The 23,752-nt window shown below is 46.7% G+C and overlaps 1 protein-coding gene across 1 annotated transcript; it reads right to left on the bottom strand.

Annotated features, from left to right (window-relative positions):
• TRIM25 (tripartite motif containing 25) lies at positions 1–20,443 on the bottom strand. Its single transcript, XM_039885712.1, has 10 exons — positions 19,750–20,443; positions 15,697–15,792; positions 12,765–12,998; positions 10,343–10,508; positions 8,685–8,750; positions 6,670–6,696; positions 6,266–6,349; positions 6,087–6,179; positions 4,801–5,466; positions 1–2,239 (listed from the first exon to the last, which is right to left on the bottom strand). Exons 1-9 carry the CDS (start codon positions 20,341–20,343, stop codon positions 4,934–4,936), a joined length of 1,893 nt encoding a protein of 630 aa, XP_039741646.1. The 5' UTR covers positions 20,344–20,443; the 3' UTR covers positions 1–2,239; positions 4,801–4,933.
• Positions 20,444–23,752: the final 3,309 nt, after the last annotated feature.

The following is a 23,752-nucleotide window of genomic DNA, read 5'->3' on the forward strand; positions in this document are numbered from 1 at the left end:
TTCTTTTAAGTACAGTATGTTTTATTTTGACAGGTCAGTCAAGAAGTGCTATTCAAAGTTGGCAAGTCCCACCTCTATTCTGACACCATCTGGTATAGTGTGACACGATTCTGGGGCTAACCACCTGGAGTCAGAGTTAGGCTCCACAGGCTTAAGGAGGACACAGTCACAACAAGACTACCTTCACTTTAGACACCAGTCACACTTCAGTGGTCCCCAGGCCACCCGCATTTCTGACTGGCTACAAATCCAGGATGTTCCCATGATGTCTTAGTCTGGGCTGCTATAACAAATACACCATAAACTGGGTAGCCTAGACAACAAACATTTGTTCCCCACAGTTCTGAAGGCTGGAAGTCCAAGATCCAGACGCTGGAAGATTTAGTGTCTGGTGAGGAACTGCCTCCTGGTTCATAGATGGCTGTCTTCTTGCTGTGTCCTCACATGGCAGAAGGGGCTAGGGAGCTCTGTGTGGTCTTTTGAGAGGGCACAAATCCCATTCATGAGGGCTCCAGCCTCGTGACCTTCAATACCATCACATTGGGGGGTTAGGTTTCGACGTGAATTTTGGGGCTACACAAACTTCTAGCCGATAGCACATGACCTCCTTCAAGTTCAATAATTCACTAAGACTCACAGAGCTCAGAAAAGCGCTATATACATGATTACAATTTTCTTGTAATGGATACAAATCAAGACCAGACACACAGAATGACATCTAAGAAGGACCCAAATGCAGAGCTTCTCTGCCCCCTCCCCATGGAATCAGGCTGCATCACCCTCCCGGCACATCACTGTGTTCAGTGGAGCTTGTGTCCAGAGTTTTTATGGGGTCTCATTATAAAGGCATAACTGAATGGCCACATGATTCAACTCAATCTCCAGCCCCTCTCCCCTTATGGAGATCAGGCTGCCTCTAAGTCCCAACCCTCTGATCTCATGGTTGGCCTTTCTGATGACCAACCCTCATCCTGGGTCATCTCAGCTCCTAGCGTAAACTTAGATGTGATCCAAGGAATAACAAAGACACTTTTACTGGAGAAGTTCCAAAGCTTTAGTATCTCCCCGCAGGGAACCAGAAACGAAGGCCAGTCCAATTCTTTATTAGAGTAGTTCCACCGCCCCCACCCCCTGGCCCCAATCAACGGTTTCACTTTCTGCAGTTTCAGTTACCTATGGTCAACCGTGGTCCAAAAATATTAAATGAAAAATTCCAGAAAGAAACAATTTGTAAGTTTTAAATTGCACGTGGTTCTGAGTAACACGATGAAATCTTGTACCGACTGCCCTGCTCCGTCCCACCCTGGGAGGTGAATCATCCCTTTGTCCAGCGTGTCCACGCTGTATATGCCACCCGCCTGCTCATCACAGAGTAGCCTTCCTGGCTATCAGATCGGTTATAAGACATTTTGAGAGAAAGAACACATTCACAGAACTTTTAATACAGTATACTGTTACAACTTCTATTTTATTAATTGTTATTATTGTTAATCTCCTACTGTGCCTAGCTTTATAAATTAAACTTTATCATAAGTATGTATATATAGGAAAAAATCTTCTATCTACAGGATTTCTTACTATCTTTGGTTTTAGGTCTTCGACCACATCCCCCTGCAGATAAGGGTGATGACCTTATATAACCTCAGACCCACACCTCCCAGAACTCCTACTCCTCTGCAAAGAAGGATAAACTCTACTAACACTGCCCATCACTGGCCTGGGCTATGTTTTGTTTCATTTTTAAAACTTTTTATTATGAAAATTATCAAAAGATACCAACTGTAGAAAAATATTGTAATGAACTCTTATATCACATCGCTGCTAATTATCTGCATGTGGCTCACTCTTTCACTCACACCCCCACCCCTTCTCCCTATATCCAGCCACAGATCATCCTGAAGCAAAGCCCAGAAGGGCATCCTATCAGCCTGAGTACTCTTTATCAAGAATCCTCACCCATGGCCAGCCTCAAATGGGCTATAGGCCTGTTGAAATCTCAACCCCTAGGGGGCAGCTGGGTGAGGTCTGGGCAACCAGAGGCCCCTAGGCACTTCATTCCCTGACTCCGGCATGACAGGTAAGTATGTCTACACACCCTGCAATGCAAGAAAGAATACCAAACACTGCTTTACTACATTCCAAGTTTCTAAGGCATGTTGGCCAGCTTTGGCCCTTATATTTCTCTTACCTTTCAAAAGATCCACATCTACAGCCTTGATTATCTCCTAAAGAATCAACTCTAAAAAAGAACAAATGAACTCAAGATATAAATGCTTAAATACTTCTAATCAATTAAAATCAATAGGGAGGTATAAAAATAAGGTAAATGATAATATATCAGTATTATTTATAGGTTACGGATCCATTTCACAGTCATTAAAAAAGGGGAAACCAACCAGTCTTAAATAATAAAAAAACTTGACCCTGATCTTGGTTTATCATGCCGGGGTGACTGAGACAGTCCTTGATTCCTGGGATAGTATTTTTATGTTTGTGTTTCTGGGACTTTCTGACACTTCCCCAGGGCACCAGGGGGCATGTAGGAGGCATCTAGGAGGCACCTCCTCCACGGTGGGATGGCAAGAGCAGTAAGCGGTCATCTTACCTCCCCATTTGACTTACTCTGCCAAGCAAAAAGTCAGATGGATGAAGTTTCCTCCAACTCTAGGACACTAGGCCTTGCAAGGCAAGGGAACTTAAGGTTCACGACAGCACAGGCATGCTCCTCAATTTACATCTCCAAAGCACCGTGCACAGAGCTTAGGTTACCTACTTGTCTCTTATACAGAGGGACTCAGGGCCTCCCTATCCTGAGCTGTCTGATGCCCAGGGAAGAGCCCTCTCTGTTGCCCTCATTTCTGCAGAAGAGAGCCACTGTAGGACCCATGGGTTCATCTCTGACATTCTCCTCTAAGCCCAGCTGTTTCTCAAGCACGACTTGGCTTCAGACAAGGCTTTTGTTTCAGAAGGTCAGTGAAGATGCTTTCGGCCATCTCCAACAGCAGAAAAGAATCACCAAAGAATGTTTCTTTCCAGTAGCAAAGGAAGAAAACGTTTTAGAACATTTCAACTACTGCAGGGAGGTCTTCCCTACAAAGATGATCTGTCTCTCAAGAAAGGGAAAGTCCTTATTGGGAGATGACACAGATCAACACTTCCGTCAGGAATACCAAGTGCTCTGGGCCTGACACTCTGAATTCCAGAGTGTCCTGGAATTCTAGCACAAGGCCAGAGATGTGTTAAATTCTCAAATATCCATATGAAAAGGTCTGGGGTCCCTAATTCCCCAATGGTGACCTCTTTTTCATACCACATGGAGCCTGGCCTGAGCTCCTGTCTTGGGCAAGCCCAGAGCAGGACTCATTTCACTGCAAGAGGTGAAACTTCTTCCACTTTTAGAAATTCCTTCTACTCTTCCACTTACGTCCTGATAATATCAGGATATAAGAAGCTCGGTAAATTCCAACAATCCATTCACTCCCGCCCCTTAGTGGACTGAGGTTATTTTCACTGCACTGAAACACCGCAGGAAAAATATCCTACCATGCTAGAGCCCTTAGCTTGTTCCCTCGCTGGTCCTGAAGGTCTTACTGACCCCTAGACTTGTCAATCCCCACATCTGGAATTGGCTCAAACGAGAAACACAGCAGAAGGGGCTAGGGCCAATGACACACCTCCATCTCATCTGAGGGCCAGCACTCGGTCTGCAGCCTATGGCTGGGATGAACAGGAGTGTTGCTGTTTCCCATGGGATCGGCTAACGGCCCTTTTGGCGGTAGGTAGTCACCTCAGAGAGTGACCTAGTATGGTCTCTGGGGCAGCTACACACAGCCTGTCACATGATGGCAAGCTTCAAATATGGAGCTTAGCTATCTGCTCAACTATGCTGGCCACAGTGGTATCTACACCAGCCAGTCCAGTATCCCATAATCCTGGGGAGGGGCAGCTATCACTGAGGAGAGTTACCACTAAGACAAGACACTCTAACAAGAGCGAAACCATCACACTTCTGTCAACCCAAGTCAGGGTCCCTCCTGCCCAGTGGAGTTCTTTGCCCCAAAGCCTAGGCTATAGGAACAAGGCCTCTGGCAAAGCTCCACGGCTGGAGCCAAAGCATCTCTGAGATGTCTTTCCTAATTCTTGAGAGTAGGAGGCTTCTGTCCATATGAGACCTGGGTCACCTTGACTTTGAAACATAAATTCAACACACGCTGATTCAGATCACGGGTTGAAATCTTAAAAAAGTTTCCTGTTGTAGTAAACATCTCGATCAGGTAACAAGGTGTGCAGGACAGGAAGTGAGGCAGGGTCGTTTTCCAGTGGAGGAAGAGAACATACTTCTTTGGGAAACTGGTCTGGGTGGAGACCTGCTGTGAGTGATTTCTCTCCCACGAAGAAAATCACCAGGAATCTGCGCATTCACCCTAACCCCTCTACGTAGGTATGGGGTGGGTGGGTGTGAGTAATTCAATAACTTGGAATTTTAAAAAAATTTATAGAGTTGAAAGCCCTACAGAGTAATCAAAACACCGAGATCTAAAGATTATTCCAGAGAGCGAAGGGGTATACACCAAGTGGGGGGCTAGAGATGTTCTCCAAGAGGAAAGGGGCACTAATGACTTTGCTCCCTCAGCCCTGTCCAGCCACCTAGCAGCTTGGAGATCTACCAGGACTAGGGGTGGGTTATCCTGCCTGGATGGGCAACGGGCAGTAGAAACACTTCCCTGCCCACATCACAATCACCCCCCACCCCTTTCCCTGGCCAAATCCCTCCCTTATCCCATCTCCCCACCCTCTCACCTTCCACCAACTCTCCTTCTATCCTGTCACCCGCTGAAGATGCTCAGGGAAGTTCTCTGAGACAGTGCCCCTGCAGCATTTTCACTAGTCTTGGGCACTCCACAGGCAGTCAGCCAGAGTGCCCATGGCCTGCCTACTTGGCAGAGCCGATAGATAGCGTGGCACCTGCAGAGAACACCCAGAAGGCTGGGTACAGAGCTTCGGTGAAGTTCTCTTTGAACTTATACATCAGGTGGACCTTGTCAGTGGTGACAGCAAAGAAAATGACGAAGCCGTGGTCGCAGTTGAGAAGCACGCCGACTCGTGTGGCTTTGGTGGAAGGCAGGGTTTTCTCCACATTGTTGTGCCAGGCAGAGATCTTGGTGTTGAACCACTCCACGCACCAGGAGGCGCTGTTGCGGCCGAGCCGGCTCTCGGGGCCGTTCCGTTCCATGCTGCCATAGCAGATGCCCATCCCACAGAAGTTGTTCTTCTGCAGCTCCACCTCCCAGTAGTGGATCCCTTTCTTGTAGCAGTGCAGACCTAGCACCTGAGAACAGTATGTGAACCTCTGGGGATGTGGCCTGTAGTTCTGCTGTGTGTCAGCCACGGAGGCTACAGTGTAGTTCTCTGACAGAGCCACCTTGTTGTTGGCGGTGTTGTAGTCCAGGATGACTTTAACGGCATCTATAAAAGCATCACCCCAAAAAATCGATTACAAGGAGCCCAAGGTGCTCTCAATTTTCAACCTTTTCTCAACAGCTTGTATTATTCATTTGTTTTATCTATCCATCCCTCCATCCAACCACCTACCCATCCACTCATTTACTCATGTATCCATCCGTCTATTTATCCATCCATGTAGCCCCCCATCCATCCATCCGTCTGTCCATTAGTCCATCCTCCCATCTCTCCATCCAACTGTCCACCAGTCCATCCTTCCACCCATAAATCCACCCATCTATTCCTCCACTCATAACTGAGACCTCAGAATGCAAAATCCCAGAGAGCAGGAGAGGTGGGATCCAGAGTCTGGCTGAGGAACTGGCCTTGGGGAAAGGGACAGGGAAGGAAGGAGAGAGGATATAGATTCAAGTGAGATGCCAATAACAGAGAATGAAGGGATCCCTTTCTAGAGCGTCCCTCTGTGAAGCAGGAGGCTGGATGGGACGGGGAGAAGACTGAAGTCACAGCAAGTGAGGAGGTTTTGGAATGGCAGGGGAGTTGACAGCAAAACCAGAGTGGAAGTGCTGGCAGTTCAACTAGTAATGTCTCAGGGACAGCCGCTGGCTGCAGGTGCTACTCACACTCCAGGAGCTCAGGCCTGGACTTGGCTAAAAAGGTCTCCAGCACCTTGGCCTTGAGAAGTTCCGAGTTTGGCTGCAAGGTAGCGGCTTTGGCTAAAATTGGGGAAGGAAACAAAAAGCCATTTTCAGAACAAGCTCAGAATGGACACCCCCATGGCCCCTTGTCCACAATAACTCACATTCCGAGCTAACTTGTTTTAAATCCACTAGCTGTTCCGGGGCTCCGAAGGTGAGAGTCTTGCTGGATGACATGACAGTAGAAGCTGCGAATGAAGGAGGAGAAACATGAGTTGGGGACATGACACAGTGACCTGATGGCCTCTACTCCCTTCCAAGAGCCCCATCTAAAAAGAGACACCTAGACAGCTAGGGTAACACAGGTGAGTCCAGACAGGGCTACGCTCGTCTTGCTCATCTTATTCATTTATACTTGTCCTCACCTCCGGTCTCAGGCCTGCCTGCCAGTACAGAACATAATCCTAGAGCTGAAGTCCCATCATAGAACCCTGATAATACAGGTCAGCTTTCACTGTAGCCCTTGGGCTGTCTCAAGAAACAAACAGAGCAGAAATGCATAACTTACGAAGTTTCTTGGCTTTCTTTTCTTCTTCTGAAAAAGAAAATTTTCAGTATTAAGATATTTTAAAGCATAACACAATGTCACTTTCAAAAGATCATAACAACATTCATTTGCACGAATACGACCATAGAAACAAAGCTAAAATGTTTTAACATGAAAAAAATAAGGGGTTAACAGGCAAATAATTCTATGGTGACAGACACCCACATCAGTGGTTGGGGAGGGAGAAGGACTGACTAATTAAGCGGCACGATAGAATTTTCTGGAGTAATGAAAATTCTTTATCTTGATTTGGGTAATGGCAACAAACATGTATGCATCTGTCAAGATTTATCTAACTGTACATTTAGACATGTGCATTTTACTGCAGGTTAATCAGACCTCCATAAAAGAAAAAAATGCAAAAATAGAAATGGAGTCAGCAAAAAAATGTGTTACCCAAGTTTTGCAATAGTTTTTAAGAACTATCTGGAACTGTGTCCATGGGAACTGAGTTAGCTAAAACAGTGGTTCTCAAAGTGTGGTCCCCAAACCAGTAGCATCAGCATCACCTGGGAACCCATGGGAAATGCGAATTCTCAGGCCCCACCCTAGACCACCATCAGCTTCACATGGACCCCTAGCTACCTATTCCTCCCACTTCGTGTTACATTTCTCAGGAGTTGTCTTCACTCTCTACCCCATTTCCTCACCTTCTACTCCGCTCTCGCTCTCGCCCACTCCCACTGGGCCAGCACCTTGAGAGGACCCCAGGCTGCAATGCTGGTTTAGGTCACAGGACCCCTCCCCGGTCACCACAATTCTTAGGAGCCTCATCTACGCTGTGACTAGCCCACCCCTCCTTGCCTGTTTTCCCGTCTCAGCCTAATGACCAGCTTCCACAGCTCACTCATGCTAAGAGTGGAGCTTGTGATCTGGGGCAGCGAAAAGAGAATGACTCGAGAGGACACAGGCTTAAAGTACTTTTACCTACTTTTTCACTTCCCTTTTCACACAAAGTGCCCTTCCACATTTTCCGGCTTAGCCGAGGGCTCCTTCCTCTACCTGCACCGGGTATCCAGCCCATCCAACTCTACTCCATTCAGGGACTGATTCCAAACCTCTGTCTGCCACAGACAACCTAAACACTAAAACGAACAACCAACCAACAAACCTAGAGTCCTCTCATCCCCTAGCCCGCGATGGTGTGGGCACCACTCCACAGTTCATACTGACTTCGGGGAAGCAACAGAGCCAACAGTTCAGCGGCATATTTACGACCTCTAAAGAGCTTTCCCAGTCAGTGGCCCAGGTGAACCACACTCATAATCCTGTGAGGTCGATATCATCAGGGTCCACATTTGATAGATGAGAAACTGAGGACTATTCTTCTCCCTAGCCTCCATCTCAATGGTACCTGCCTTCTCAACGAGGGTGATTCTTAGAGGAGGGGAGAAAAAAGATCTTATTCTTTTTATGTATAAAAGCACAGTATATAAACATGTTACCACATATGTGTGGTGTTGAAATTTCATGGGCAGGGGTGATTAGGAAAAATATTTCTTAAACGGCTGGGGCAAGGAGAGAGGAGGGCAATAATGGGAAGAAGGGTGGGAAGTGCTGTGATGGCAGAGGCACATGGCACCTCAAGACTGAACAGCCCTAAACTACCAGCCAGGTTTAGCCTCTGCTGCTCCGGGACCTCTGTTAGTCTCCTCCAGGTGGACTCCGCCCAAGTGGCAGAACTTGGGTGTCGTAAATATTTCCCAAGATAAGCTAGTTTGGTAATCTTGCTGTTCCAGGCAGCTCAAATATCTAATGCATCAGGCAGCCCTCCCAGGTGCCGTGGTGGTGCAGCCCCTACGACTTCCGCTCAGTGGGGTCATAGCCCCACTTGACTCCAGGTGCACGTGGGCCCTGAACTGACTCGGGATGGGCTGTGCCTGCCTGGAAGGAGCAGCCACACCTGTGAGTGTCTCAGCCAGTGCCCTGGCCAGCCACAGCCATATTGCTGCCGCAGGGACAGCGTGGTGACTTACTCACGATCTTCTTTACAGGGCGTGAAGGTTTGTGCGTGGGCGCTGCACCATGCTCTGTAGGGTCCCCTGTGCCAAAAAAGAAGGGGTCAGTTTATGTGGCTCCTCCAAACCAATGCCAGGAGCCAGCTTTGCCACAGTTGTGTGGGTAGTGGGTTTTCAAAACCGACACTTCCACGGACCTTCCCTATCCCATCATTTACAAGAACCAGAAACCAGGTAATAGAAGGATCATTTTGGGGTGTTCTCTCTTTTCTCTGGCTTAAAATGTAGCTAAAGTCAAATCTTTTCTCCACCAGCACCCAGCTCCATGACCTCTGAACCTTCTCTAGCTTCAGTTTCTTCCAGCACACAACAGGAGTGAGGCCTTTGCTTGCAGTGATGAGATCAAGATGCCTGGGGTATAGTGGTAGTTTCTTCCCTCTGCGTTTTCTCTCACGACCCTCCCCCAAGGCCAGGGATCACTTAGGTAGCAGGAAAACAACTCTGCATGGCTAATTCGTCAACAGCTTTTCCCTCCACGATGGGGTTGATCCACACCTGTTTCATTGGCCCTTCTGCAAGGACTCTCAGCTTGCCTAACTGAAACTCAAGCCCAGCCCCTGGATCACACAGCAAGGATTCACTATGATCCAGGCTCTGTGCAAGGCACTGCGGGGAGAGTGGTGGATGGAAACCAGACCCAGTCCTGCCCTCACAGAGATCACAGTCTTGTAAGGGAGACAACCGGGAACACTAAGGAAGAGTAAAATGACAGATGTGCAAAGGGCCACAAGGGATGATAGGGACCCCGAGATCTAGTCTGAGGAATAGGAGTGGTGACGGGAGGTCTGCTGAGAAATGTAATGTTTCGACTGATCCTCAAAGGATGAGAGGAGTTAACTGGTGAAGACGGTGGAGAGTTAGCCTTCCAGGCAACGGGAAGAGCATGTACAAAGGCCCAGTGGCAGGAAGCTCAGCATATCTGAAGAACTGAGCACAGAGATGCACCAGAGGAGGGGACACTTTGGGGCTGGAGGGACAGACAGGGCCTGACCAGGCAGGGATTGTAGGCCAGGGTCAAGAGTCTGTAATCTAAAAGCAATGGTGGGGGCGAAGAGGAAAAGGTTCCAGGAGAAGGATTTGCATCCTGAAAAGCTCTTTCTGACTGCAGCAGGAGTGAATGCAGACGGACTATTTAGGAAGCTGCCGCAGCTGATGGCAACAGATATCAGGCGGGTGATAGCCAGTAGTGGGACAGGTGGACTGAGTCAGGAGATATTTAAGAATCAAAATCTGGTGACGGATTGGATATAAAGAGAAGGCAAAAGGGGAATCAAAGAGAAATTCCAGATTTCTCTTACCCTAAAACTAGCCATTCTTCCACCAAATACAATGACAAACCAGAGTTCATTCAAACCCCATCTGAGTCAGACTCAAGACAGCAGACAAAAAGGGCCTGTCCAGAAACTCCCATCATAACATCGAGCCCTCCAAAATGTTTTAGGAAGAACGGCTACCATCGCAGGATGAAACAAAAACTCTCAGTTCCCCACAGGACCCCTGAAACTCAAGCCCCAGTGCTCTATGTCAAAGCCCTCTCTTGCACCCCAGAGCACTGAGGGTACTCATCCTAATTCAGGAGTCCCGGTGGGGGAGCCTGAGAGGTTGCTGATGGTTACCTGAGATGGTGGGCTCCTCGGGCTTCTGGGGCTGCCTGATGTAGCGCTTCAGCTCATTTTTGAGGTCTGTGGTGTTCTGGCAGATACCTCTTATCAGCTCATGATTCAGCTCCACCTTGGGGACGTAGACTGGCTTTGTTGAGATTCCTTGCAATTTTGCCGCTTTCTGGAACAAGCCAAGTGGTTAGTGCAGGCAGCTTCACAAAGCCAGGGTCTGGGCTCAGGCCCCAGGAATCCCAGGAGGGGCCTCCCTGTGCCTGTGGGTGTGAAGTTCGATCAGTGTTCTCAAACGACAGGCCAGAGATCACTGGGGGTTAAAGTGCCACTTTAAGACAACCTTCTGGAGCTAGAAGGGTCCCTAGAGATTGTTCACCTGACAGATGGGGAAACTGAAATCTAGAAATGACAAGCGTCCTGCCAGGAACTCTGCCAATTAGTGGCAGAGACAGTGTTGGGACCCGGATCTCCTGACCCCTATGGACAATGCTCTTTGCATGCCTCTAGCTGTGGCTGAAGAAGTATAGGAGATGCAGGACCAGCTCCATCCCTCAAGAACCAGCTCTGAACACATGTTCTGAGTATAGACAGAGAAGTCTCAAGGGTGCAAGATTCAGCCACAGCACACCCAACGAAAAGGAAGAGTCTTACATAAGTTCACAAACTTTGAAATACAATCACGTCACATAGTATCAAGAGGCTCAGGTGTGGACTCAAAATCCTTCTCAGAGAGCTTGAGGCCTCTACTCCAAGAAATAGGAACGAGCATGTAAGATGAAACTTAATGCCATCCAGCCCAGGATGGGGAGAAGTCCATGCAAGGAGAGAATGTTCCCGGTCACTCCTGTACCCTCCCCAGGACCTGAACAAGGACTCTGGGCCTTTGAGGGGTCGTAGCATGTTACCCAATCAATGGGGCTCACCAGAACACCCGCTGCATGACAGGCACTCTGCTGGGCACTGGACATATCAGGAGGAAGAAGGGTGATAATAAGAGATGGGCCATGCCCAAAAGGAGCTGACAGCCTAGACATGAAAACAAGCACATCTAAAACAACTTCATCGAGTGTGATAGCAGAGGCAGTGTAACATGCTCTGGACCATCGGTAATAATAGCAGGATAACGAAATCCAGGGAAGACGGTCAGGGGAGCGGGGGGCTAACGACTGGAGTTACCCTGGAACAAGGAAAGGATTCAGTAGGCAGAGGTCAGCCATGGCATTCCCATCCAATGCCTGGTGCGTCTGGGGAATGGTGAGTGCTCTGCTGTGGTCAGAGCACGGAGCATGGGCTGGGGGTGGGTGGCAAGAGATGAGGCTGTTGGCAAAGGCAGGGCCCAGTCATCAAGGGCCCTGCCTTGTGGGCCATACTAAAGAACACAAAGTCAGAAAGGGTGGAGGGGGGAATCTTATTTCAGAAAGACACTTCCAGGGGTAGAGTGGAGGAGGGTGGGGGGAAGAGGGTGGAGGTGTATGTAGTAGGCAACATTCTAAGATGGCCCCCAAGATTCCCAGCCCCCAGGGTACACATCCTATATAATCTCCTCCCCTCGAGAATAAGCAGGACAGTGGATGTGACAGGATGTCACCCCAGTAGTTAGGTTATATTATGTGGCAAAACTGAAGAAATTTTGCAGATGTAATTAAGATTCCAAATCTGTTGATTTTGAGCTCATCAAAAAGATGAGTCTCCTAGGTGGGCCAGACTTTATCAGGTAAAATCCCTTAAAAGAAGGACTGGGCCTTCTTAGAAAGAGAATTTCCCCTGCTGGCTTTGAAGAAATAAGCTGCCCAGTCGAGAGAGGGCCATGTGGCAAGGGACTGCGGCAGCCTCTGGGAACTGAGAAGTCAGCCAGCAAGAAAGCGGGACCTTAGTCCTACATCACAAGGAATTAATCTTTGCCAAAAACCATGTGAACTTGGAAGAACCCTGAGCCCCCAAAGGAATGCAGCCCTACCAACACTCAGATTGCAGCCTGTGAAGTCCTATGAAGACAACCCCCTAAGCCATACCCCGACTCCACAGAAAGTGCATGAGAGTAAATGTATGTTCTAAGCCGCTACATTTGAGGTAAGTTGTTACGCAACATAGAACACCAACACAGCGTGTCTCAGGGATGCTTCCAATGACCTCTCATAGCTTTGCCTCTTTGAGGCCCCACTGCCCCTGTAATCAACATCACAATGCTAGGCAGGAAGAGTGTTCAACAATGTGCTCATCAAGGGTTGTGGGGGAAAGGGTCAAATATGTGGTGACAAAAAGAAATGTAACTATGGGAGGTGAACACACAATGTAAATATATATATGCCTTACTGTTAAAATGTACAGCTGAAACTTATCAGATTTCATTAACCAATGTCACCATAAAAACAAACAAACAAACAAACAAATAAATAAATAAAACAATATGTTCGTTAAGACTCACCTCCAGAAACTCAAACTCGTCCCCTTTAGTCAGGGCAAGCTCAATATCCTCCTTCACAGCCTGGATCTCACTCTTCTTCTTGAGGAGAATCTGGTAAATGTTGTCGAACTTGCTGCTGACCCTCTTTTCTTCTTCCTTTACCTTTCGTGTGGAGCTGGCCTCGGAAGCATCAATGAGAGCCTTCATTTCCAAATATTCTTGTCTAAGCTGTTCCATCTTCCTTTGTGCAGCATCCTAAGAAGGCCAAAACAAGAGGGTATCCATCATACTGGCAAAAGGCTACGCCTGCGGTACCAAGCATTGGTGAGATACACAGCACCAGCAAGGCTTACCTGTACTTTGTGGGAGAAAAAAGGGGCACCACTGCTTTGGAGAGCAACTTGGCAATATCTAGTGAATTTGAAGGTACTCGTGCCCTATGACCCAACAACTCGATCCAAGGAATATACTCTAGAAAAATTTTCGGTAACCTATCCCGAAGACACATACAAGAACGTTCACAAGCATCACTGTTTGAATTAGCAAAACCCTGGAAACAGGAGACTAAATACATAGACTGCATATTATTCCTAGGATGGAATATTAAACAGTAATGAAAATTAACGAACTAGGGCAATGCATGGACAAATTTCCATAAGGGAAAAACAATTTGTAGAAAAAGACACACAGTACTGATGCTCTTTATATAAAGCTTAGAAATGAACAGAACAATAGTATTTATTGCTAAAGGGATGCAGACATTCATAAGAGAAGTATAAAGAAATCCAGGGAAACGAATGAATAAATTTAGGATAGTAGTTACTTCTGGAAGAGAGGGAGATATAAAAAGGGGGAAGCAGAGCACGGGCTTCATCTGCATTGGCGATATTTTCTTTCTTAAGCTGAAAAGCAGTTTATGAGTAATTTTTTTTTAAAAGAACGGGTATGACACTGCTTTAAAAAATTTCTAGAGAATATCATCTTCTAGAACTGCACTGTCCAATACCATAGCCACTTACTGCATGTGGCTACAGAGCACTTGAAATGTGGCTCGTCAGATTTAGATGTCCTGAAAGTGTAAAATACACATTGGCTTTCAAAGACTTACTATAATAGACTGTAAAATGTCTCATTAGTATTTTTTTGTCGATTATATGTTGAAACGATAATTTTTGGATGTACTGACTTAAATAAAATGTATTAATAAAATTAATCTCACATGTCACTCAAATTAACTTAAAGTTACTGTAAGGTTCATGTTATATATCTATTGGACAGCATTTCTCTAGCTCAGAATCAAACATGACAAACAGAAACACACACAGGAGGGGCAATTTACAGGGAAGTTGAAATTCAGTTATTTCTTTACCTAACCCTTTACTCTGCCACCCGTATGTGACTATGATGTCCCCCAGTGTTCATCCTCCTCCTCTTCCCCCATTCAGTAAGAGAACACCTCTCGAGTCTCAGATGGGCACGTGGCTGCCCAGCCACAGACTACATTTCCCAGTCTCCTCTACAGTTGGTTTGGTCATGTGACTAAGCTGCTCCTAACAGCTTCTTGCATGCTAGAACAAAGATGTAATGGTGACTCAGCTTCAACCAAAGAGATGAGGAAAACACTCTATACAATAGTGGGGCAATAAGAAGGAAAGATCACGAATTCTTGAATGATCACATGAATTAGTGCCTTTCCACTAGTCTGGGTTGCTCATGTAGGGCCTTGAACTGTCACAGTAAGTAAAATAAACTTCTCTCTTATTTAAGCCTCTGAATTTTGGGGGTATCTTTATTATAGAAGTTTATCCTGCCTCCCAACCAATACAGGTACTGTCATGTGCATCTTTTCATTTAAGCCTCACAACCACCTTCAGAAAGTTGTGATTCTATTGTACAGATGGCAAAACTAAGGCTCAGAGAGCTGCTGACATGACCGAAGAATCACAGGCTAGTACGTAACAGGGTATTCTAACCCAGATCTCATCTCATTAAGCCACAGCTGTCACAATAAAACTGGATGCTGCAGCTCCAGAACAGGGTATTTAAAAATCAAATCTTCTTTCAATATAAAAGCAATGAACCTTATAAAAACTATAAAAACTAGGGGGGAAAAAAAACCACCCTAATTCCACCACTCCAACACTTCCACTACTATCCTTTTACTATACTTCCCTCCAGTCTTTTTTCATATACTTCCTATAATGGGTTGAATCGTGTCGCCCACAAAGATATGTCCACATTCCAGAACCCGTAAATGTGACCTTACTTAGTCTTTACTGATTTAATTAAGGTAAGATTCTTGAGATGAGATCATCCTAGATTGACCAAGTGGACCCTAAATCCAGTGATAAATGTCCTTGTTTGAGACAGAAGAGAAGACAGAGAGGGAGGAGGAGGCCATGTGAAGACAGAGGGAAAGATTGGACTGATGCAGCCACAACCAGAAGTTGGCAGAGGCAAGGAAGGATTCTTCCCCAGAGCCTTTGGAGGGAGTGGGGCCCTGACACACTGATTTGTGACTTCTGGCCTCCAGAACTGTGAGAGAACACATTTCTGTTGTTTCAAGCCAAGTCTGTAGTAATTTGTTAGAGTAACCCTCGAAAACAAATAACACTTCATTTTTATAAACAGATGCAACTCTAGTGGGTATATACTTTTGCTTCTTTTTTTCCTCCCACTTAAGTCATACCCACTGTCTATTATACTACTTTTCAACCCTAATTTTTAATGATTCCCTCAAGGTCAGGGTTGTAGGTAGTCTTTGGTTTGGGCCTATAAAGGATCTCTCTGGGGGCATATAGCTTCTTGCATGTCTTACAAGGCTGACATTTATTTCCAGCGCTGTGAATGAACCTAACGTGAGCTTTGTGGAGGTCAGAACTGAGCCTGTGCTGCCTGGAGGCTGAGGGAGACCCCAGGACCGGGGCTGGTGATGGACAGCCCTGTCACTCACCCGCACATCCTGCTGCCTGGCTCTCACATCCTCCAGCGCTCTTGATGCACCATTGATCTGACTGTACATGATGGTCAGTTTATGCTTTAGCTTGGCCTGTGGAGAAGACAAACCAGGGTAAGAGAACGCCTCAGCAGCCCCCACTGGCACCCAACCCCGGGGACCGCCCCCTGAATCTACCCCACGAGTGTTTCTGCCACTCCAAGTCCTGCCTGCTTGTAGCTTTTTAAACCATCCTCATATTTTCTGATTCCCTCCATCCTTTTATGGGGATAATACTGTAAAGAAGTTATGAGTACAGGATTTGGAGCTGGAGAGACCAGGGTTCCAGTCCCAATTCCCAGCTGTCCAACTATCTCTCATCTTAGTCTCCTTGGCCACCAAATAAATACAAATGTTCCCACCTCATAGGGCTAATAGGAGGATTAACTGAAACAATGTCAGTCCCCAGCACAGTGCCTGGATCTTAGTAAGGAAAACCTAAATGTCCATTTGTATTATTGTAAGCTTTTTCGCTGGGACCTATTTTACAGGCAATGACACTGAGGCAAGGAGGACAGCAAGGTGGCCAGCAAGGTGGCCAAGCTCACACAGAGACGGAACAAGCTGGGTAAGCTGCTTCAGTAACGGCGGATGAAGTCCCTCAAACCAACCTTCCCACTGCAAACAACCAGAAAAGCAGACAAAAAATGGGGGGTGGAGGGAAGAATATGCTAAAGGATGATGGAGAACTAACAAAGCAGGGAAAGATTACAGAGCCAAGATCCAGGAGAGAGAAACCCAGAGAGATAAGCCTGACGTCTGGGGTTGTTCTCCCAGAGCCATCTGCCATCTCCGGAAGATGGCTAGGGGAGCCCCTGCCAACCTCTAGGAGGATGGGGACAAAAACTAGAGTCCAAGGTTCACTTGGTAAGCCCTACAGGTGGGGACCTCCAAAGGTCACATTCTAGGAATCAAGGATGAACCAGCAGTAAACCAGCCCACCACCACCTTAATACCTGAAACCGAATTAAGGTGTTTCAGAATTGCTAGGCCCCTAGCTACCTCCGGAAAAAAAGGTAAACTAAGCATGAAAAAATTTATAGCATTTCTATAAATTTTCATAATCAATATCTGAGTCCCCTACCTCCCGGCTCAGGTGAAATGCTGAGGCACAGAAATGGGAAGGAAAATAACCACCATCCCCATAATAACAGCAGCTAGTGTCTATTATGCACTTACTACAAGCCAGGGATTAGTCTAGTGCTTAATGTGTACTAATTTATTTAAAGCTAAAAACAAAACTATGAGGTAGGAGTTGCCCGCCCTCTATAGATGAGGACACTAAAGCACAGCGTAATTAAACGGTTTGACCTAGGTCATGTCACTATTAACTAGGGTTATAAGATGCTGGTATTAAAATTACAGACATGTGTCCAAACAGAGCACACTAGAACTTTCTAGAAGAAAAAAAAAAAAATTGACTTCCCCTAACTAGTTGGCTCAACATAGTCTGCCACTCCCTTTCACTTTCCTGCCTCTCCCACGCCATGGAGATATTCAGGGCTGAACATGACCTTGAATCTGGATTTAAATGACACACTGACAGTCACATGTAAGGGCAGAAGCAGAGTTCAAGGCCATACTAACTCAATCCTGAAAGCCCAAGTCACTGACCATGTTTCAGATTCAACCTCTGTGACAATGCCCTTTGACCTGGCCTCTAACAGTGGCCAAGATAAACTGGGCCAAAGGCCGAAGGCCAGGCCCAGGCAGGTCTGGCCTAGAATGTCTGAGCTGGAAGAAACCTCCAAACACCAGAGGGCAGCCAATTGTTTCACCTTCGAGAGCCACTCTTAATAGTGAACTCCTGAATTCTGTATTTTGAAGATTTTATCCACCATTAATCAAACATATATGATCGTCCCCGGTGGTGGAAAGGGGCCCACGCCACTCTAGACAAAAAGAAAGCATCCCACAGCCTTCAATAGCCACAATAATCCTCTAATCAGGGTAGAGAACTTTTTGAAGTTCTGAGGTTCCCTTCACAGACTTGGGTCCTCCACATGAGAGGCACCAGAGTCCTGAATCTGCCTGGAACTAGTGACAGAGACAAGCCAGCTGCCCAAGGCTGGGCACTGCCCAGCTGGAGCTGGCTCTGCCACCAGCAGTGAGCAGCAACAGGGCTGAAAAAGGACACTGGTGAAAGGACTCAGCCATGAAAATGGAGAAAGAGGGGAGATGGCTACGGAAGGCCTGTCACAAGAATTAAAAAGCCAAATGTGTTCAGCACACAAATAAACTAGGCACAGGCTCCAGCTCCAGGCCCTGGAGGCTAGGGAGAGGGCTGTGGCTCTGTGACATGCTGAGAAGGGGCCTCCTGCCCCTACTTGCCTTCTGCCTCCATGGATAAGAACTTCTAGAAGGGCCTTTCAGCAGGAGCCACGCTGCCCCAGTCTGCAGGGGCAGGCCCAGGCACCCTGAGGCAAAGATCTAGGCAGGCTGATACTCTGCCCAATGAACTTTACTCTTTCCTGGGTGGAGTAACAGAAATGAGCATTCACTGTAAAACACGGTTTATATGTTGCCTCATTTAATCCTGGTAACCTTCTGAGACAGGTACTATTATTATCTTCTTTTACGATTTCCCAGCTGGGAAGCAGAGCCAGATTTCAAACCCAGGTCTCAACAACCAGCTTTGGCTGGAGCCTGTGTCAACCAGATACTCTACCTGATACCGGGGCTTGCCTACAAAGCACTTCCCACACAGCTCCTCTCTCTGGAGCCTCCCAACCACCCTTGCAGGTGGAGATGGATTGCTACGATCCCACTTTACAGATGAGGAAGCTGAGGCTCAGAACTGCAGTGACTGGCCCTAAACCACAGCTGATATGGGGCGGAGCAGGGCTCCTGACTCCAAAGGCTAAGCAGGTTCTTTCCTATGACAGTCAGAGACCTAGGTAGCTGGACCTCACATGGTCGTACCTCAGAGGTCAACTCTCAGGCCGTGCCTGGAGGTCTGGCTTCTGAGACTAGGGGAGGAAGTCCAGAGGAACCCAACTGAGACTGGGGGAAGCAGAGCAAGCCAGAGAGGGGCTATGGTGGGATGGAAGCAAGGCCCCGCACCCCGGTCCTGGTACCACGGCAAACATCCCCCAGGCCTCAGGGCTGCTTTGACAACATGAGGACAGTCTTTGTTCTCCCTGACAGTGCTGCGAGAATAAAAGGAAATCAGGGCACACTTAGGAGCTTAGACTGATAAAACACAAGGTGATCTGATTACACCTTTTTCACCTCTGCCTTAAGTCCACGGGGGGCAGTTATGATGCCCCAAAACCAATACAATCATCACAGACCTCGAAGGCCCCTTAGGAATCCACCTGGTCCAACTTCCTCACTTTACTGATGAGGACTCAGGCCCAGGAGCCAAATGTCGTGCTCAAAGTCACACAGCCAGGATGGAAGGCTCTATGGTGCAAGAGCACTGGCTCTCTCTGTGGGTCATATCCAAGAATTCCTGGGACTCGGCCCACCCTCCCATTCGCAGGGATCCTCCAGAGTCATTAGAACTCTCTGGCTCACCAATGGCTCTTGCTCACATGACCTCAACTTTCCAGGAAGGTCCCATGCTGTGGACTCTGTAGACCTAGATATGAGGCTGGTTCCTGGGGAGAACCTGCAAACTGCGGAATCAAGCCCACATGTCCCAATGCCTGCTTGGCCACTTACTGGGTTCCTCGGGCTAAATTAACTTCTCTGGAACTCCATTTCCTCAAATGAAAAGTGAAACTAATTATACCCACCTTCTGGGTGCTGCCAGGATTTAATGAGGGAACAGAGGTAACTTCAAAGGCTCATATTTGGCTTTCAAAACGCTCTATTAACACCATCAGACAAGTACTAGGCTTAAGGCAAGCAACATCACGTGTTTCTTCTGCCCAGGATCTCAAGCCCAGCAAGGCCCTTTCTCCCCATCCGGATGATCCAGGGTAGGCCTAGATGCCCACGGTGGCGCCCTCTGCACAACCCAGCAGGCCCAGACTGCCCCTCTGCACTCTCCCCCGCCACCCCTACCTCCATGTCAGCGCTGGCCTGGCTCAGAGACACAGGCGAGCAAGTCTTGTGTTCCACCAAGCAGATATGGCAGATGCACTCGCTGTGCTCGGGGCAGAATAAGTCCCGTAACCGGTTGTGCTGGGGGCACTTGCGGTGCAACAGGTCGGGAACCGGCGGCTGCAGCGGATGGTCCCGGAAAGCGGGGCTGTCGAGGTGCGGCCGCAGGTGCTCCTGGCAGAAGGAGGCCATGCACACGAGGCATGTCTTGATGGCGGCCGCCTTCAGGCAGTGGTCACAGGCAACCTGGCTGGTGGGGCTGGGGGCCGCGGCGCGGGCGGGCGGCGTCCAGTCGTCTGGGACCGCCACGCGGGCCAGCTCGGCCTGCAAGAACTGCTCCACCACCGCGCACAGCACCGTGTTCTTGTGGAGCTGCGGCCGCGTCTGGTACTCGGCGCGGCACTGCGGACAAAGGTACGGCGCGCCCTGGACGGCCCACGTCTCGTCCAGGCACGACCCGCAGAAGTTGTGGCCACACGGGGTGGTGACCGGCACCTTGAAGGGCTCCAGGCAGATGGAGCACATCAGCTCGTCGGCCAGGGACAGCTCCGCCATGGCGCGCTGAGGGGAGGACCGGACGGGACGCACGGCAACCTCGCAGCGACTGCAGCAGGAGCCTCCGAGGCTGCCAGGGAAATGAAACTGAGCGGCGGGAGGGCGGTCCCTGCGGCCTTTCAGGAAGTCACGTGGCGCGCGGGGCGGGGCCTGCGCGGGTTCCTCCCGGGCCTTGGGTGTGGCCGTCCTCCCGCGCGGCGCGGGGCTCGGGGCTTCACGTCACCCTCAGGACCACTGCGGGGTTCTCACGGCCACTCTGACGATGAGGAACCCGATGCGTCGGGCGGACAACCCCAGATCGCAGGAAGGAGTCAGAGACGCGTCTTGCGTGAGTTCCTGCCTTCGGAGAACTCACCCAGACCGGAGATGACCCCACCATCCCGCGAGCAAAGCTGTCTTATCAGGACAGGACTTAAAAAAAATAAATAAATACCTGTAGGAACATTTAAATGACCGTCCATTTTTCCCCAACCCCCTTTAAAAAAAAAAAAATCCTTCTTTCTTCTTCCCTAGTCCTGCGCTTTGGCATTTCGGATCTGGAAGGCTGGAGCCCGTAGTCACACACACAAGCTTAAACTTTGTGGTTTAAATACCTGATATTTTTTTTAATTTCCAGTTCTACTTTACTAGAGTTTAAAGACGTCCCAGTTTAACAAAAGTTTTTCTCTTACCCAGACACAAAAATAATGTTGGAACTCAAATATTTTTCTCAAAATTGTTTATTTAGATTTATTTCCTTCAATTCTTTTAACTGTTTTCCCCTTCTGGCCAGAGTGCAGGGAAAGTGGGTATGTATAGGAGGCGAGAAGTGTTTGAGAGAGGAGATGGATGGAGGGCAAAGGGAAAACCTGTTTAGGCAGGAGTGAACTGGAGTTTGCCTTGGGGACAGGGTGGGCAGCAAACATGAGAAAAGAGTAAATGTCTTAGATGAGTGCTAAAAGTAATAGCTACCACTGACGGGGCACTTACTGAGTGCTAGACAAGTCACATGCTATCTCTTATAGTCCTTATAATCTCTTCTAGTCTTTATAAACTGTACAAAACAGAACTCATTATATCCATTTTACAGATGAGGGTCATGCATTTTATACAAATTAGGAATGGGATTCTAGCTCAGGATTGCTTACTCCACACTCTAATTCCTGGTGTCCCTATTTCTATTCCTCCAGGCCACTTGACCCCATTTGTTCTCTTTCATATTGTATTGTTGTTATTTGCATAGGAAGGAGGAAAACAGAAGATAAGGTGGGTAGGCAATTAAGATTTATGCATAGTATCTCATTTAATCCTCATGATAAATCTTCGAAGTAGGTATAATTATCTCATGTTACAGATGAGAAAATTGAGGTTTAGAGAAACTAAATAACTTGCCCAAGACAATGGATATTGGCATCCAGGCTATCAGATTTCAGAAGACAAGCATTTCTACTATAAAATGCTGTCTCTCTGGAAGAGAAATGGAGCAGTTTTCAGTAAATAAAACACTACAAAATCCCCTATGACCTAGTTCTTATGAGTGAGGTGGCCTGGTGACTCATGCCACAATGTTTGTGGAATTCTCTTTCCAGGAGAAGTTTAGAAGGGCTGGTTAGATGGTAAAAATGACTAGGAGAGGCAAACTTTATGTTTTTCAAATTCCATGCAGGAGATATTTCCTAAGACCTACTATGCTCAATTTATTCCATTGTGGTTAAACCATCTGCTTTGTATTATTTCAATCTTTTAAAATTTATGGAGGCTTGTTTTATTACCTGAATGTGGTCTGTCTTGTTATTGGTTACTGTTTGCATGGCACCTCTTTTTTCCATCTTTTTACTCTCAACCTCTTTGTGTTTTGGGTCTACAGTATGGCGCTTATAGACCATATAGTCGGACCATGTTTTTTATGCATTCTACCAATCTCTGCCTTTTAATTGGAACATTTAATCCATTTATATTAAATTACTGATAAAGTAGGATTTACATCTGCCATTTGCTTATATTTTTATGCCTGACATCTTTTGTTCTTCTCTCTCTCCTTTGCTGCCTTCTTACTATTTTTATTCCTTTACTCTTTCTTCAGATATTTTTCTGCCCTTCCTCTCTCTTCTCTCCTTTAGGAACTCCCATTACATGTATGTTGGTAGGCTTGTTGGTGTCTCACAGGTCTCTGAGGCTCTGTTCATTTTTCTTTATTCTTTTCCCTTTGTGTCTCATAGACTGCATCATCTCATTTGATTTATAGCCAGATTCACCAGTTTCCTTCTGCCTGCTCAAATCTACTGTTGAGTCCCTCTAGTGAATTTTTTATTTCAGTTATTGTACATGTCAACTCTTAAATTTTCATTTAGTTTTTTAAAAAATAATAATTTCTATCTCCTGACTGATATTCACTATATAAAGAATATAACCATTCTCATACTTTCCTTTATTTCTTTAGACATGGTTTCCTAAGTTTCTTTAAACATATTTGAAATAGCTGATTTGAAGTGTTTGTCTACAAATCCAACATCTGTACTTCCTCAGGGATAATTTCTGTTGGTTTTTCTTCTCATATGGGCCATTCTTTCTTGTTTCTTTATATATATCATAATTTTGTTCAAAACTGGATATTTAAAATAATATATCGTGGAACTGTGGATACCAGATTCCCCCATCCCCATGGTTTGTTGTTGTGGCTGTTCATTGTTATTTGTTTAGTGACTTTCCTGACTTGATTCCATGAAGTCCATATTCCTTGTCATATGTTGCTACTAAAGTCTCTGCTCCGTTAGCCTAGTCATCAGCTAATGACTACATAAAGATTTCCTTAAACACCTAGAACCAGTAAGTTTCCCAGTGTTTTCTAAGGTTTTGGAGTTGTTTGCAGACTATTGGTTTTCAAGACTACCGTGGAGCTGGGGGTGGAGTAATGGGAATAGGACAAATTAAAACTCCCCAGAGTTTGCTATTCCTACCAAGAGTCAGCCACTTTTCTTAAATAAGCATTCTCTGAATTGTTACAAGGTCTTCGCTGCTTTCCACAGGTCTAAAAAAGTTGATCCTGACAATTTTTGTTAGTTTTCTTTTATGGAGGCAAAATTTTCAGAAGTCCTTATTCTACCATTTTTGCTGATGTCACAATATCACTCTTTTTTTTTTTCCAGGATAACATTTTATCATATCATGTTATTAAATCTGTAAAAATAACAACCAGAAAAGATATTATCAATAAATTTCCTGGTGAAAACTGAAAATTCATCAACCTGAGAGGACTTTTGTTCCCTTCCTGTAATCATTTTTAATTTATTTTTTAATTTTTAAATTTATTTTATAACTTATATACAATATTAATCCAGATGTACAACAGTGATTAGACATTTATATACCTTATGTAGTGATCGCCATGATAAGCTAGTAACCATCTGTCACCATACATAGTTATTGCAAT

Source organism: Pteropus medius, unplaced genomic scaffold, assembly GCF_902729225.1.
Source record: "Pteropus medius unplaced genomic scaffold, Ma_sr-lr_union100, whole genome shotgun sequence".
NCBI lineage: Eukaryota > Metazoa > Chordata > Mammalia > Chiroptera > Pteropodidae > Pteropus > Pteropus medius.